At 33.1% G+C, this 4,496-nt stretch overlaps 1 protein-coding gene across 1 annotated transcript; it reads left to right on the top strand.

The window, feature by feature from the left end:
• Positions 1-602: 602 nt before the first annotated feature.
• Positions 603-1,198, top strand: LOC107458385 (uncharacterized). Its single transcript, XM_016076591.3, has one exon. It carries the CDS (start codon positions 775-777, stop codon positions 1,054-1,056), a length of 282 nt encoding a protein of 93 aa, XP_015932077.1. The 5' UTR covers positions 603-774; the 3' UTR covers positions 1,057-1,198.
• Positions 1,199-4,496: the final 3,298 nt, after the last annotated feature.

Below are 4,496 nucleotides of genomic sequence, written 5' to 3'. Positions count from 1 at the left end.
CAATAAAATTAAACCAAGAAAAAATATGGTATAAACAGAGTGCGAAAGATTTGGTACTGATATTTTCTTTAAACTTGTCACTGATAAATATTTTTAAAAAATGCATGGTGTTTGATAAAATAGTCAAAATGAGTAAATTGTTATTAAACAACTATTTAAATTTTTCATAATTTAACAATTTAGATAAACTGCTTTGTGTATTTTCAATTTCTTTTTGGATCATTTTTTATAATGCTATTATTCTTCAAAATCTATTTTAATGGTTAACTATAATATAATTATACAAATTAGATGAAGTCATATAAAATGGATTAAACCATAAATAAATGAATGTATTTAGCGAAATCTATTTTTATTGTGAGTATATAAATAAAAATATAATAAACTTGTAAATGCGAAATTAAATTAGATTGATTTAGTGGTTAATTCACTAATTTGTTTAAATAAGTGTTAAGATTCGAGAATTCTAAATACTCTTTGTGTATATAGTAATTCATTAGTAATAACAATAACAAGTCCTTAAATAAAATTTAGATCTACCATGTATTAGTTCTTAGCACGCTAGGTTAGAGAATTATGCGAGAACCCAAAGCTTGTAAATACAAGAATCTTCAAAAACCAATCCAAAGGCTCACATTCACTTGAGAGAAGGAACCACAAGAAGTGATATATATTATCATTGGCACTTGGCCCTCCACACACTAATCAAAATCCAAACCAAAACATTATAAGGCACTCTGTTCATTCTAGTTTTTCTTTCATTGCTAATTAAAAATGGCTTCAATGATCATGTCATTTGCACCAGCAACAACAGTAAGAGTCTATGCAGCAACAGCAGCAAAGGGTGCTGGTGGCAGCAAAGAAGAGAAAGGTCTTCTTGATTGGATCCTTGGAGGATTGCAGAAGGAGGACCAGCTTCTAGAAACTGATCCTATCCTCAACAAGGTGGAGGGAAAGACAGGAGGCGGCACCACCAGCGGCCGCAAGAACTCCGTCGCCGTGCCGCCACCCAAGAAGAAGGGTGGCTTTGGTGGTCTCTTTGCCAAGAATGAATAAGAAAGCAAGAAATTTTAGTACCTAAGAATTCCAAGTTCATGCATTGCAATTTGCAATTTGTATCTATCTATATATATTCATGTCGATCCATTTATACTTCAATCTTATATTTTTTACCATTATAAATTGTTAAATTTGTGTTTGTTTTGGCCTTACTTTACTGAACTCCAATTTATTTATGGAATAATTCCATGAAATAATAGATGCTACTGAATTGAACCAGCCCAAAATTATTAAGAACTAAACTAGATACAATGTCTTCATCTATGGGGCGGAGTTTCAATCTGGAAAGTAATGTTGTACTTGAAATGAAAGATCCCTCTGCTTTCAGTAACATTAGTACTATTTTCTGTTGCAAAAATAGTCACAATAAAACCATTCAGATTTGCAAAATAGTCCATAACTTTGATATTCAATATAAATTCCAATAGATCCAAAGACTAAAGAACTATGTCTATATAACAAAGGTATTTGATATAGATCCCAAAGAATCATTGCATATTAGTTTCACTCTCAACAAAATCAAGTTATAGTTTAAGGCTTCGGCCCAGCATCTAGGAGTAATTAATAAATGGCTTTCCAACAGATTATCAATTAATGACTTTTATGCACTGTTGGTTAGTGAAAAGAGTTTTACACTTGATATTCAATCATGTGTTAAGCATGTTTATAAATCCTTCAAAAGAATATACAGTGTTTCTGTTTGTACAGAAAGATAAACGATCACATAGTAGATGAAGTTCCCATTCTTTTTTATCTATGGGAAGAAATCAAATCATGAAGATATATGCTAAAATACAGTAGCAAGCACACCTTCACTTTATTGGTCTGTGATCAAGTGTCTCAAGGAGCATGTATAGAATCTTGGCGAGACGTGGCAGTCGAAGAATTGGATCTAGAAAATGAAGAGTGGATGAATTCAATGCAGTCCTCAACAGCAGCTGTTCTATAAGAATCAACAGAGGATCTTTCTGATTTCGATCTTCCTAAGGAAGACGAACCGCGATGTAAGGATTTCTTGATAGGAACCAAGCGCAAAGATTTCGTTACTCTTTCTGCAATGTCCTTGACAAGCTCAGCAGGGGAGAATTCAGACTGCCAAGGAATCCTGCACATGCAGCTCCTTACATGCCGGTTTCGGGAAGCTCTCTGGCTAGAATTTTTGCAGGACTGGTTTGTTTTCTCATCCATTTCTCCCTTTGTGGCCCTTATTCTTGTTTGCATGATGATGATAATATGTTACAGGAAATAGAGAAGATAGTAGTAATGAGAAACTGTATCTTTGAATGTGGAGTTGCAAGAGTTTTAGGTGAAAGTGTTACCTAGATGTAGAGCTGTTGGAGAAGTTTGGGAACTAAGTAATGAGGGAGTGTCTGTGTGCTTTTGAGTGAGAAACAAATCATTTTTATAGGGGTGATTACTATGGTACAGAATTAAATTTTACATAACAGAACCAAGATGGGTTGGTCTAGTGCTTAGCTCACTAGTCTGCAAGTGTCGGAAGTTCGAATTCTATCTTGTGCATGCAGTAATTCATTGGCCGTGGCAAATTCTTAATTGAAGCTCTGTACTGCGGCGGACTAGTTCTCGGCTTGCCGAGATGGAAAATAGCGTGGGAAACCAAAAATCTTAACATAACAGAGACGCTGTAAAAATAAAAAGAGCATCACTTGTGTTGTGAATGTTATTAGGTAAATATATTTAAATAAAAGAGAGTTACATTATCTTTTTGTATCTCTATGCATTCTTACTCCGTACCAAAGTCTGAGCATATGTGAATCATGAAAGAGCTTTTGTAAAAGGGAAAATTGCAAAGACAAGTTCACAAGAGAAGAAATTTAAGTACTGATGAAAATGACAGAAAGTTGGGTGAGAAAGTCCAAAAGAGGCACATTTAAGGAGTGGAAAAAATAGCACAAACACTTGACATCTTTATTACTAACACTGCATTTTCTTTCATACAACACCTTTTTTTTATGCTTTCCATGTAATGTAGATGTAGTATCTGAGTTTGAGTAAAACCAAAGATAGCAGAAACGTTATTAAAAAAATTGAAATAAAATAAGTAGAACTGTAGAAGGAATATATTTTTGGTCTAAAGTGAATGATTTCATCATTCCTGTCCAAACTTCATCACACCCTAAGAAGTAAGAAAAACTAATTTAAAAACGTGAGGTGGGGGCTACAATCACACTGAACCCACTCACACTAAATTGAAACCAACACTAGAATTTGCACCATTGTTAATTTGTTCATTCTTTTCTCAAAGCTTACAGTACAATAACATGCATTGCCAACTGTTTTTACTGCCAAATAGTAAATATCTCATCTATAAAAGAGTATATCCTATTAGTGTGAACAAGTTGACCTGACATATGATAGTTCCTCGTTCAACAATGCCAAAGGGATCATGGTCTAAAGTTGTAGGTAAATGTAGAACTTGACATTAAAATAATCAGGGTGGAACTGTATTAGAGACAAAATAGTCCATTAAAATTTGATATACAAGGATAATTTCATTTTGTATTAGACAAATTTATCTTTCCTTATTTATGAAATTAAAAATACTAATATTTTTCTGTCTATATAAATTCTACATATAAAGACTTATTCACAGGTGTTTAAATCTTAACGGAGTCTGAAATCTGATCAGAATATGAAAGATGTTCTATCGAGTTTAGATTTATCATTTTTATCTAATATAGTTTTCGAATTGAATTCAGGTTAAATTTGAATAAACCTAACCCGGTTTGATGTCATATTTTATAATTAAAATATATTTTAAAGTAAAATTTATAATAATATATTATATTTTTATATTTTAATTAATTTTTTTATATTATACTAGTATATATATTCGTGCTCTATACAGAATAACATACAAAAATATATAGAGTAAAACCTTATTTCGACCCTTGACAATTGCACGAAACCCCTTTCCACCCCTTAAAGAAAGTATAATCCCATTCCGACTGATGAGCGGATAATTTATACGCTTTTTGGCATTGTTTTTATATAGTTTTTAGTAAGTTTAAGCTACTTTTAGGGATGTTTTCATTAGTTTTTATGTTAAATTCACATTTCTGGACTTTACTATGAGTTTGTGTGTTTTTCTATGATTTCAGGTAAATTCTGACTGAAATTGAGGGATTTGAGCAAAACTCTGAAGAAGGCTGACAAAAGGACTGCTGATGCTGTTGGAATCTGACCTCCTTGCACTCGAAATGGATTTTCTGGAGCTACAAAACTCCAATTGGCGCGATCTCAACGGCGTTGGAAAGTAGACATCCAGGGCTTTCCAGCAATATATAATAGTCCATACTTTATTCTAAGAATGACGACGTAACTTGGCGTTGAACACCAAGTACAAGCTGCTGTCTGGAGTTAAACGCCAGAAAAACGTCATGATCCGGAGTTGAACGCCCAAAACACGTCATAAC

This window comes from Arachis duranensis, chromosome 7, assembly GCF_000817695.3.
Source record: "Arachis duranensis cultivar V14167 chromosome 7, aradu.V14167.gnm2.J7QH, whole genome shotgun sequence".
Classification (NCBI taxonomy): Eukaryota; Viridiplantae; Streptophyta; class Magnoliopsida; order Fabales; family Fabaceae; genus Arachis; species Arachis duranensis.
The sequence above is the reverse complement of the archived record's forward strand: the minus strand, read 5'-3'. Positions and strand labels throughout refer to the sequence as shown.